Below are 12163 nucleotides of genomic sequence, written 5' to 3' on the forward strand. Positions count from 1 at the left end.
ATGAGGAAGCTGAACCATTGTTCTGCTTAGACATGAGAAAACTGTAGTTAATATTTCAATTTGCATTTTTCTCTCATAAATCGGTCCCTAAATGTGTAACTTAATATTCTTGTCATATTTCAATATGACAATATGAATTTTAAAAGAGGTGTATTAAAATATTTCTTTTTTATTCATCATGGACTATGTCTTACTAAAAGCCTATAAACATCTTTAGTATCATTTATGCAGAATGGAATGGAGAAGTACAAAAATTTAAATGCATACACGTTTTCTCCATTTTGAATACTTGACTGCAACTTAAATACGAAAATGTCAATGCTAAAAACATTAGCATTTACAAAAAAATATGGAAAAGAAGTATTACTATACAATATTGTGTTTTAACAACTGATGTTAGATTTACTTGGCAGTTATTGCCAACTGATGCTAAATTTACTTGTTAATTATTGCCATAGCTAGTGGTAACCAAAATTTAATTGTATCAGTTCAGTTTTCTACTTGGAGTAATTTTCTAGCAGAAAGTTTGAATTTTTGCAAATTGGTGTAGAACTTGCCAGCTAGAAAGTTGGTGTGGAATACAGCAGTAAAACGAGCTTTTAGTGGGTGCATTTCAGATCTTTTTTAGCATATCACATTATGCAGTATTTACTCTCCTGAGAACCACATTTAAGCTCCAAAGACACTTGTGCTGAATTAATTTAGAAGAAAGTTAGCACATACCCGTGTTTTTCGTTCAAAACAGATACCCTATTTGCATATTTTAGCATCTAATTTTAAATACTACATCTATTTACAAAGAAATTATTTGTTCGAGTTGCACATGATTCTTGCTCATTTCAGCTGTCCAGACTGCATCCAGCAATTGCAGGTGACAGGTGCTGCCAGGCTCTGCATGGCATTGTCATGTCAGGCATGTCAAACCATGGCCAAATCCAGAATGTCTCCTGCAACCTGAGTGATAACCAGCAAGGGAAGGGCCTGAGGTTCAGGAGATCTGAACTCTGCTTTTGCTTCCTCCTGTGCATCACCAGTCTCTGCTTGGCTTCTGCATTCCCCGGCTGTGGGAGGGATGGAAGGAGTTTTGCTGTTATTATTTCTAAATTCCCAGCTGGAAACAAAAGTCTGATGTTGGAACCCAGGAAATTCCTCTGGCTGCCCTGGATGGCTCCAGCCCCTGCCCAGGGAGCTCAGAGGCCTTGGCACAGAGCCCAAGAGCCCTGTGCCTTTGATCTTGACCCATATAAAAACAATTACCAACCTTTATATGAAGAATTACAAGTCAAGAAAGTTTAAGCAGAATGACAGTGAGTTTATCAGGGTGAAAAATAGATTTTTGTGGTTTTTAGAATGGGGGCTCAGAGTCCCAAGATGGAGGAATTTGAGCATTCCTTGTCCTTTTTCCTTCTTCTTCCTAGCCTCCATCTTCTGCTGTGATGGTGGCACTTTTGGATTGGTTTAGAGTAGAAGCTCACTGTCTAACATAGGTGATAGGTGTTGGGAAGTTATGGTAAATAATGTACACGTAGTTTTTAGTATAAAAAGATAACACCACCTCAGGGACAGGCAGAGTGCCTCTGACTGACCTGCTGGACGGACCTCGGCAGGCCAGAGAAGGCATTTTATAGATAAGGAACAATAAACAACCTTGAGAACGAGAACTGAAGAGCTCTGACTCCTTCTTCGACCACCAGGCTGGGAAAAGAGACTTTCTAACCCATCTCGGGGTCACTGTGAGCAGCTAAAGCCCCAAGACTCTCTCCCTATCAAGCAGTAAAAGTTGCATCTTTACTCCCAATGGAGACAAAAGCAGGATGTACATAAGCAAGATCTGGCTACCAAGTAATCGTGTGTTTGTTATTCAGTGAAATGATCAGGCCATCAAGTCTGGTGTCCTGAAACCAAGAGTGGTGACGCTCAGTATATCAGACAAAAAAAGAATAGGTTATTTTCACTGCTGTCTGAGTAAACTGCACAAGGTTTGTGCTGCAGCAGCAAGGACATTGCTTTCCCAATATCAGTTATAATCAGATTTGTGTGGTTAGTGGTGAAAAAGCCATTTGCAATAACTAGACACTATGATCAGAGTCCCAAGGAGCTCAGCCTAAATTCCGTGTTAGAATATGCAGATCAATTGAAATACTGGTGCAAATTCATTTCCTAATTTTCTTCACTTTGCACTCAATTTATTTCTTAGGCCCTAGAGACTGGTTTAATCATAAGCATATAATGATAGTGCAAGTAGTTCAGTTTCTGGGTTAAAATACATTAAGCCTCCTTCTTATGAAGCATTCAGATTAGAAAACTTAGATTAATTAAATAGAACACACACACAAAAGAAATAAAATCATCATTCAGTATTTTTGTTTTCCAAGGGAGTTATTTCTCACAAATAATCTCATCTAAACCCCATAAACCTTTGGAAATCTGTTAACATGTCTGGGAAAAATATAAAAATCTTGGGTTTCCTAGTTGTGCTGAAAGGAGTTTCTCATTTATCTGGCTGAAGAAGAGTAACTAGGTATAACCTGTGCTAAGGCTGGTAAATAGCAATGTGAAGTTGTGTTCTTCAGAGATTTGTGCTATATTAGAACAATATTTTCATCCATGGAGAGAAAAAGAGAAAGAATAAGGCAGTGAGGTTCTCCTAGGCATGAGCTACAGCTGCAAGATGTGAATGTGTATAGGTTTGGATCCCTCACTATCAGGGGTTTGTGATGATGTTTGTGAGGTCCCCAGGACGAGGTGAGAGATGAAAATCTGACCCCATGTTCTCAGAAGGCTGATATATTATATTATATTATATTATATGATATTATATGATATTATATGATATTATATTATATTATATTATATTATATTATATTATATTGTATTATATTATATTATATTATATTATATTATATTATATTAATTTTACATTACATTACACTACACTACACTAAAACTATACCAAAGAAAGAGAAAGGATACATCAGAAGGCTTAACAACAATGAATAATAAAAACTTGTGACTCCTCAGAGCCTCAACACAGCTGGACCATGATTGGCCATTAAATTAAAACAATTCACGTGGAACCAATCAAACATTCACCTGTTGGTAAACAATGCCCAAGCCACATTCCAAAGCAGCAAACACAGGAGCAGCAATCAGATAATTATTGTTTTCATTCCTCCCTGAGGCTTCTAAGCTTCCCAGGAGAAAATCCCGGGCAAAGAGGATTTTTCAGAAGATATCATGGTGACATGGGGGTGTATAGTCAGAAGAAAAGGAGGCCCCTGGGGCCCTCATTGCTCTGTGTGAGGGGAGGTTTAGCCAGGTGGGTGTTGGTGTCTTTTCTCAGTGCTAGGACGAGAGGAAATGGCCTCGAGTTGTGCCAGAGGAGGTTTAGATTGGATATCAGGAAAGGGCTGTCAGGCAGGGGAATAGGCTGCCCAGGGAAGTGGTGCAGTCCCCATTCCTGGAGATATTTTAAAGACACCCTGAAGTGCCACTTAGGGACATGGTTTGGTTATGAAATTGATAGTGTTGAATTAATGGTTGAACTCAATGATCTAAAAGGACACTTCTGTAATTCTGTGTACCACAGTGATATTACTTTTATTAAAACCAAATAGGGAGGCAAAACCTAGAAATGTACAATTTGCTGCATCACAGATCACAAAATTAATTAAGTGGGTTATTTACCTTATCCAGAAGACTGCCCCAGGCAATGGTCAGTGCTTGCTGTTTCACAGAAATGAGCTGTTGTGAGCCAGGAATTCATTGTAAGTCCATGAGGATGATTTCCTTCTTGACCCCTGATTTGCTCTCTTCGAGAAGATTGAGGCTTGATTTGTCTGAATGATCATCTCAGCATGCCTAAAACGAGTTATCAGCACTTTTAAAATTAATTCAGCCCATCAAAAACATCTAGCCAGTCACTGAACACTGATGTCTGAGACAATGAATTCAGCAGGTTTCCTTTACTCTGATAAATCACCAATAATTGTAGCAAATTTTTAACCTAACACTTATTTTTTTCCTTAGAAGCTTTGTTTACCAGTTCCTCACTGCTATTCACAGCTATGCATAATTTTGAACACTAAAGGCAGGTCCCACTAATTTTCATTCCCCTACTAAGCAAAGTCCTGTTTTTATTTCATGTTACTGTATTTTGTAATTCCCCACCATCTGAATAGTCCATCACACTTCAAAACATCTTTGTTGCCTTCCTCTGTCTTACACTTTAAACATCTTGAAGCAAGACTAGATCACAGCAGATGAATCAAGCCTGAGTTGTTTTTGCAGAAATAATTTATGTTAGAATGAAAAAGGTAACTTCTCTGAGAGTTTCACAAAATGCAGTATTAAAACAAATGAAGCAAATGTCTCCAGCACTCCTGTTTTTTTCTTGGTTGTATCAAGGTATTGTTTCACTACACAAGCAGCTGTTGCATGGCACAATAAATGAAAAGAAAGTAAAGAATTCTGGATTTAGTTAGAGAAGAATTACCCTGCAGAAAACATTGGGCAAAGCATTAACTTTGGATATTTTCCATAGGTTAAGCCTCACATATAACTCCAGAGGTGTTTAAAATGCAGAATTTGCCTATATCCAACTCTTCTACTGGAGAGAGAATAAAATGGAGCAGTCGTAGTTGTTGCTGTGAACTGACATAGTTTAGAAACACATCCTAAATTCTAATTTAGTACTTGAGTATCAGAGTTGGAGCACTGAGTAGCCAGTGAGCACTGAATGTGGTGGGTTCTGCACATGGAGTTTTCTGAGTGCTGCCCAGTGGGGTAAGCAGGCAGATTAGGGCAAAGGAAGGCACTAATGGCAAATGTGAACATCATCCCGTTTAGTGATGAGGAAAATAAAATCAGAAATATCAATCTGTGAATCATCCCTCATCAACATGCATCTCTGCAGCTCACTCCTTTAAGTTCCCAAAAAGGCAGTGATTTCTGAGTCCTGTCAGTGGTTACTCAGGACAGCTGTGGTCAGGAAAACCCAGCACATCATCCTCAGCTGCCGAGCATCAAGCCAGTCCTTCCTTTTCCACAAATGGCTTGCTAGGTAATCCTGGCTCTCAGAAGATCAACATCACACAACATCATCTGGATTTGCTGCCAAATAAAAACCAAACCATGCATGCAGCTGTAAGTGCTGCATTTACCATAATTATCAGGGCTGTGTATGGATAAAGGATTCCCTTTTTAATCTGCTTTCCACTCTGCCACAGCCACCCCCCACCCCTGAGACAGTGTTCAATAATTAATGACAAAAATCACATCATACACCTAGAATAGTTGTTTCTGTGTGTTTTTCTAGCATGTCAGGAAGATTTCCTGGCCATTGCTGATAGAGTAATAATTCATGTTTACTTTCTGTAAAATATCTTAGTCTGGCTAACGTATTCTTCTCCAAAACTTCTGGTTTTGTAGTCTTATCCCAATTTTCTGTAGTGAAACACATTTCCAGCTGTGATATCCTGAATAGCTTCTTGGTATTTCAGTAAAGGCTTGAATTTAATTATTTTCAAGTTATTATTTTCTTAATCTTGCTATTACCAGGACTGCAACCTGTTATAAATCTGTGATAATTTTTTTTATATGTGGAGATATGTGGAGAAATGTTAGTGATAGGTATAGAATCCATGTGTTCCATTTCTGATTTTTATGCTGCATCTCTCTAATTTCTTTTCTATTCCAATTACATTCTCTGAATGAAGCTGCATTTCCTTGTACCAGGTCTAATTGCTTTTATTTTAATGCCTTAATTAACAGTATTGTGTATTTCTACATTCTGGAGAGAGTAAGCAAATCAGACCATCCAATTTAGAGTAAGCAAATCAGAAAATGATTGCACAGACGTCTAGTTACTAAATCCTGCTCTGGACACACAGATGAGGCTGCTTCATTTGATTTGTCACAGCTGCAGTATTAAAAATGTAGTGCAGCATTAGAGAATTTAGCACTTATGATCATGTAAAACCTGAACACTCAGATGTCTTGGGAAAGGAATGAGACAAAAATTTGGAAATTTGGAAAAAAGGAATCACAAAAATTGTGATGTAGACATTGAAGTTGTGTAACTGTTGAATGGTGTGTCTAATCCCGCTGTCAGAGGATGTTTCACAGTATTTACACACTGAGTACCAGCAAGTGGATGTAAGTGCTTGGGTGCTACCTGACAACAGAACTTGAGTGCAGGAGGAGGGGAAAAAAATTACATTTTCCTTAAGAAATGGTTTGGCTGATGCCTACTATAACACTCCTTAAGTTTACATTGTACATAATAATTAGTTTTGCTTAGTATTGGAAAAATAAATTCTCATTTTAAGTGAGTCTTGTAAAAATTCTCACGTGCCTAGCTACCCTTTAAATAAAGATCCAAATAGCTGAACAGGTAACAATATATTTTTAATATATAAACCTGCTTTCATATATATAAAAGCAGTTAAATGCACCTCATTTTCACAGTAGTCATATAAAATGTATTAGGAAGCATGTCTTTGAGTAAGGGCAGCTATCAATATACTTCAGGGAGAAATATTTGAATTAAAATAGTTCAAGTTAATTGATGAAAGATTTGAACAGGAAAAGATAGTTTAAAGAGCCTGCTTTACTTAGAGCACACCTGTTAGACAAAAGAGTTGGAAAATTTGTGGTACTTCTTCGGATTCAAGAAGAAGTTAAGAAATTTCATCTATATTATATATATATCTATATCCTTTATACAGCTAAAAAGCAGAAAATTTAAACTGAATAACATCATCCAATATTTATAAGGAATGGGCAATACTGAAAATGCATGGGATAAATTATTCCCTTCTTCCTGTGAATATTTTCTTATTGCTTCCACATCCATACAGAGGTGAATCACACAGAGGAAAGAAACGCCTTGTATAATTTGAGTAATTTTCTTTAGGTTTAAATTTGGTGTACTAACAGTCACTGAAAATGTACCCCAGTATTCCTGGGAAATGCACAAGGAGATCAAGTGTTCTGTTTGAAGTGGAGATTGTCTCATACTCCTCACTATAATTCTTTGATTCAAATGTATCAAAGCAACAGCAAAGATTAGAGTTTCTGCCTCAAAGGCAGAGTGAACATGTAAATATTTGATGTCACTGATTGAGGTCCACATAGAAAATTAATAGACTAGAGAATGCAGTGATCTATGCAGTGTCTGTGATAGGAGGCTGGATATACTTATTAACCTTTTAAGACCTTTTTCTGAAAAAATCCATGCTTAGACAAGCATGATTTTTCTCTTTCAGGTAGAATAAAATGAGCTTTAATATAAAAAGCAGGTTGAAACTCTGAAAGGAAAAGTGTTCGCTTTAGAGTAACTCCTTAAAAACAGCCATCAGTAATGCTGACCACCTCCAGCCCTCATTTAACATCCCTCTTGTCTACAAGTGACCAGGTCTCACAAAGTGATCAGGTTTGGTAACTGTGCATCCACCACCCCCAGTAAACCAAAAAAGATCCCATAGAACAGTTCAGCAAAAACTAGCATGTCACAACTTTGTGCTGCAAGGGCTTGCAGACACATCAGATGGTGTCCTTAAATGCCATGTTATTGGATAAATTCTGCTTTGTGAAAGACTGGGAAGGAAACCCCTTACATCCAGTAGAAATGCAGAAAGTGCAATAACTCTAAAGGAAGTCAAAAGCATTGCTTTCCACTCTGTGTACCAGGATGTTGACTTGAGACAGTGCTGGCATTAAAAGTACACTTATGAATCACCCAACCAGTCTTCTGTGTGTCTGAGTACCAGCAGGAGCTGAGAGCATTTGTGTTTCTTACAAGAATTGCTTCAATTTGCTTTGCAAAAACCAAGCAGTTTTCAGTCAAACCTGTTAGTGCTGACACATTCAGTCCATTTTTTACAGAAGAGTTGACCTGGATGCTTATTTATCCTCTTGAGACTCCATTGTGCTGTCTCTCATCATCAGTGATCTTAATCCTGATTCTGTTCAATTGCCCACAATGCCTCTTGGAACTTGTTTCAGCCTACAGAATTATGTCTAATATTTCATGATTAAAGACATTACTCTGGGCTCTCAATTTTTGCCTTTAAATTGGAAAGTTCAGAGATCTTGCCTAGAATGGGGGAAGGAACCCAGATGGGCAGCTCTCCTTTCACTGAGCATGAAGTGTAGCAACACAATAAACCCTTTTGCCAAGCATGCAGTAAATCCAGCTATGAGAGTTTTATACAAGTTTGGAGAACTGCTTACTATATAAAAAAGGCAAAAAATAATTAATTTAAAGGGCACCTTTGCCTGCATTTGGCTTTCGGGTTCCAAATGCTAGTGATGACAACAGGCTGCAGAAACCCTTCAGGAATGCTGGAATTTGGAGGCCAAGCCAGGTAGAGGAGCAAAAGACAGTGTTAGCTTTTGATGCCTCAGTCCTGCCTGCTCATTTTTTTCCTGGAGTTACTCAGTTTGTGAGCTTTAATCCTTACACAGCTCACTGGTTCAGGCCTTGCAACCTGTATTAGGTGCATTGTCAGCAATCCAGAGCTGACAGGACAAAACCACTGCCCCAGGCTTGGATTGGGCATATGAAGGGGTGAAAACAAACACAGTTAAGTAGAAAAATAACAGGAAATTTTAAGTAACTACCACAGAAACTTTCCTCCCTGTACTTCAGAGCAGTTCTAAAGCTAAAGCAGAGCCAGAGCTGAGCCAGGCACTGCTCTTGTACCTCCCTGTCCATGTGGATCTGAGAGCCAGCAGTGTTCACGCTGCCTTTCCTCCTTGCTGCATCCCAGGCCATTGCTGTAAGGCACATGCAAGGCTCTGTGCAGAGGAGAACAAGGGTTCTGTGAGGATTTCAGTGATCTGCCCAGTTCCCTGCAGAGCTGCTGTGGAGGGGAGCTGTGAGTGCTCATCCAGCTGTGCTCCAGCGCCGTCCTCACACCTTCACCACAGCTGGATTTCACAAGAGCCCCCGGGGCAGAGTGCAGCCACTGGGTTTCAAAACACTTGCAGAATGTTTGGGCCTAATTCTCTGGGGAGGATTTAATTTTCTTAACGAGTCTGAGTAAAGTGTACACTGCACCCACTCTGAAGGCTGAAGCAGTGGCTCTGCGCAGGCCTCTCACCTCTTAGAAACAGAACAGCTTAGCTCCTCACAGGGCTTGAGCCTTCACATTTCCCTTTTGTGGTTAAAAAAACCACATCTTGCTAGAAGCATCTGTGCTCTCTGCAATGCTCAATTCACACACATTAGCTACTACTTAATTTTGATGTCTCTTTATATTCCATAGAGCAGCTCCAATGTGCTCAGTAGGTTGGTTTTCAGTAGCCAATGCAGAGCACTTTCCCCACATCAAAAAGAGCTTCCTTGGCTTTTTATTTCCCAGCTCACTTGTTTCTGTTAAATAAAAGTCAGATTTCACATGAGGGCACTTCAGAAAGAGTGAAGGAGTGTGAGGGGGCTTTTTATATGTTTTTTTGGTTGCTTGTTTGTTTTGTTTTTCCTTAGGAATGGTTTACACTTTGTGTAGCTGCCTATATTAGTGTTTCTCATGAATACATTTACTATAACACCTAGGTCTGCTCTACAAAATTTAGAAAAAAGGAAAAAACGTTGTCTCCACTGTGAACAGCCTCCTTCCTTTACCCCCAAATCCACATGGCATTTCAGCCCATTCAAGTGAAAAAAACCCTTAACCACTGACACAAATGGGAATTAAGCAGAAAAATTCCAACTCCTCATGGCAGCCTTTAAGTTTTAACACTGTGCTTTCCTCTACCTAACAGAGTTCCAAGTGCTGTACTTCACATAAAAATGGAGAGAGGGAATTCTGTTCCTATTCTTATGCCAGTAAATTAGAAATTACAGGAGAAGCCAAAGAGTGCCATGCACAGAGTCCTATCCCAAGTCCAGAAATCAGGCGAATAATGGACCCCAACTAAGGTAGTTTTCTAACAAGACAAAGTGGGACAACTTTCCTCAGCTCCCAGGGCAGGTTCTGAGCTGAGAAAGTTCTTGCTAAGCATTACTGGTGGGATAGGAGGGGACCCTCAGCCACCTATGTGCATGGAGCAGAACCTGCGCTGAGCGGCACAGGCTGCCCTTGGCTGGGGAGCAGCACACAGCCTTTCTGTGGGGTTTCTGCCAATGTCCTTCCCAGTTTGTAATGGCTTTATAATACTAGGTATAACACAGACTGGAACAAAGCTATGAGGTGGTGGGGTTTTGTATGGAATTGGGTGTTTGGTTTGGGTTTTTTACAGAAACTCTTTTTCCCATCGTACATATAAGCAATTTCAATGCTTCTGCTCTTTCCATACTTCTGGTGTACTAATCTGCACCAAATCCCTTCTTTGATTTACAGGTTGAGCCAGTAATTCTCCACACAAGTCCAAGGTCCTTTTTAGAGAAAGCCACTTTCAGACTTCTGTGCAATTGCTCTACTCTAGCTCCATGTATCTTGGAAGAAACCTCCTGCACACTGATGTGTACATGTTATCTGTTGCCTTCCTTAGACATGAGAGAGGAGGAAAGAACCAACTGAAAATAGATTCAAAGAGGGGAAAATGTAATTTATGTCACCTGCATGACAATTTAATTGTAATTGAGGTCTATAGGTTTTTGTGTGATAGCAGAGATTTAAAGCTTGATGCAACTCAAAAATGAAGGCAAGGCTTTAATGAGGCAGCATTAAGCTGGGAATTGAACAGAATCAATACTGAGAGTTAGCAAGAAAATATTATAAAAGACATTTCAGTATTCAAGGAAAAAAACAGGTTTTGCATTTTATCATTTATGCAGCATACCATGGCTGTCTTTTGCCTTATTTTAGTGTTCAGAAGTGAAGCAGAACCACAAAATCAGGGAACTCAAGCAAACAGGAAATCTTTGGCTTCTTTATGGTTAAAATGCATGGGCAGAAACACAGCTCAATTCCAGAAATCCCATTTGCTGAAGTGGAAACCAAGCAATTGAGACTATTGCAAACTGCATCAGAGATTAGACCAGCCTGTGACAAAGGAACCTTCATTCCAAATCCAGCACTTACCTTGCCTCTGACTGTAAAGTTCTTCACAGTAGATGGACACTGGAATGTTTTAAAAATTATATTACCCCACAGCAGCAATGCAACAAGGTCAGTGTTTAACACAAACCCCTTTTTCTTTTTCTTTTTGCCTCAATCTTTACAGGGAGGTCCTATCCAGAACCGAAAATCCAAGCGCTGCCTGGAATTGCAGGAAAACAGTGAAAATGAATTTGGATTTCAAGTGGTCCTTCAGAAGTGCACTGGACAACGCTGGTCCATCACAAATGTCCTGAGAAGCTTGTCATTATAGCAGACTAAATTTTGTACCCATTTCTTTTGCTACTGTGTAGCAAGTACTGCATTGTCGCCTGCTGTACTGTATTCCTCCCGCTCCCTGTCCCCCCAGCCCCTTCTCTCCCCTTCTTTGTCTCTGATTTGATTTTGTGAGTGTGTGGAAATAGGGTTTGTGGGCTGGAAACAAGAAGTTTTTATTTCACAATGATGTTTTCATGACATTTATAGAGATGCTGAATGACAGGTGATGGGTAGGCTATCCTAAAATATTTTACAACTGTAAATATTAAGCAAATGGAGAATATTTATATCTCAAACTTTTATTGAATAAAAAAGTCCAAACACTATTACTGTGTAGGTGTCTCCATGGAAATCAACTTGGAAGCTAAGTGCTGGTTTCATTGCTTTCATTAACCCAAGCCTGATCTCAGCATGTTGCTGCAGAGCATCAGAATTCTGCAGACTTTTGATAAAAAGTTCTACCTGCACACCAATAGCTACAGCAAGGGAGGATTTTCTCCATTCTCCCTCCAGAGATCTGTCTAGGCCACTGTAGCTACTGGTGTGCAAATACAGGGGAAAGGTCTGGGGTGTGGAGGTGTTATGTCCCCAAGTATTTTTCCTCTCCAGTACCACTTAATGAAACCCCAGAGAAAACCCCAGGGCTCAAGTGAGGCAAGGAAGAGAATTTATTAAAAAGAAGGAAAAAAATATCCCAAGAGAAAAGCAGAAGCTACTGGAAGAAAACTAAAATATAAACCCTGACATTTCACAGTGGGCTGGCCTCCATTTCAGAGGCTGAACTTTCCTTCCAATCCTTCATTGTTTTTACAAGTCCTTTTTTTAAATGCAGTTGTTCC

At 39.3% G+C, this 12163-nt stretch overlaps 1 protein-coding gene across 3 annotated transcripts in view; it reads left to right on the forward strand.

Annotated features, from left to right (window-relative positions):
- The window catches only part of GALNT18 (polypeptide N-acetylgalactosaminyltransferase 18), a 217089-nt gene extending 205439 nt beyond the window's left edge, over positions 1-11650 (forward strand). For all 3 annotated transcript variants that reach the window (XM_054283714.1, XM_054283712.1, XM_054283713.1), the window contains one exon: positions 11173-11650. In XM_054283714.1, the coding sequence (XP_054139689.1) occupies positions 11173-11319 (147 nt within the window). In that variant the 3' untranslated portion in view covers positions 11320-11650. The remainder of the gene's footprint in view (positions 1-11172) is intronic.
- Positions 11651-12163: the final 513 nt, after the last annotated feature.

This window comes from Melozone crissalis, unplaced genomic scaffold, assembly GCF_028551555.1.
Source record: "Melozone crissalis strain CALT ecotype California unplaced genomic scaffold, PUWL_Pcris_2 ptg000038l_1, whole genome shotgun sequence".
Taxonomy (NCBI): domain Eukaryota; kingdom Metazoa; phylum Chordata; class Aves; order Passeriformes; family Passerellidae; genus Melozone; species Melozone crissalis.